The 535-nt window shown below is 75.9% G+C and overlaps 1 protein-coding gene across 1 annotated transcript in view; it reads right to left on the minus strand.

Moving 5' to 3' along the window:
* Glrx2 (glutaredoxin 2) overlaps positions 1-226 on the minus strand; it is a 6,013-nt gene extending 5,787 nt beyond the window's left edge. The window contains exon 1 of the mRNA XM_013017429.1: positions 80-226. Coding sequence (XP_012872883.1) covers positions 80-183 — 104 coding nt within the window. The 5' untranslated portion in view covers positions 184-226. The remainder of the gene's footprint in view (positions 1-79) is intronic.
* Between the last annotated feature and the right edge of the window lie 309 nt (positions 227-535).

A 535-nucleotide genomic window follows, 5' to 3' on the forward strand; every position in this document is an offset into this window, starting at 1 on the left:
CCCAGGCCCCGCTCCACCCCGCCACGAAACCCGGTGCCCCGCAGGGCCCATCCCGCCCATCCCGCCCCCGGCCGCGCACCTGGAGGCTGTGCTCCACGCAGCCCGGCCGAGCCGCTTCGCCGAGCTGCTCCCGCTCCAGATGAGCCCCGTCGCGGCCAAAGCAGCTCCGCGGCACCGGTACATGATCCGGTCTCCCCGCGGCCGCGAGCGCAGCGTTCTGGGTCCGCGCCGCCGGAGGCCACGCCCCCATCGTGGGATGCCCCGCCCTCGCGCGCCGACTCCCACCCTCCAGCCTGCTGGCCTCGCTGCCGGCCACGCCCCCCATGGGAAGGTCCACCCTCCTCTTATGCGGCCACGCCCTCCTGGCTCCTGGAATCGCCGCTGGCCACGCCCCCGATGGGCCACACCTCCTCTAGCCACGCCTATCCGCGCGGTCCCGTCCCGGTGCGCGCGCAGCGTTCGGAGGCTCCAGGCGCTGCGGCCGCCGACCTGGTGTGCGCGCCTCTAGCCGAAGCTCGGCAGCCTGACGTCCCCG

The sequence above is a fragment of the Dipodomys ordii genome, unplaced genomic scaffold, assembly GCF_000151885.1.
Source record: "Dipodomys ordii isolate 6190 unplaced genomic scaffold, Dord_2.0 Scaffold35, whole genome shotgun sequence".
Lineage (NCBI taxonomy): Eukaryota > Metazoa > Chordata > Mammalia > Rodentia > Heteromyidae > Dipodomys > Dipodomys ordii.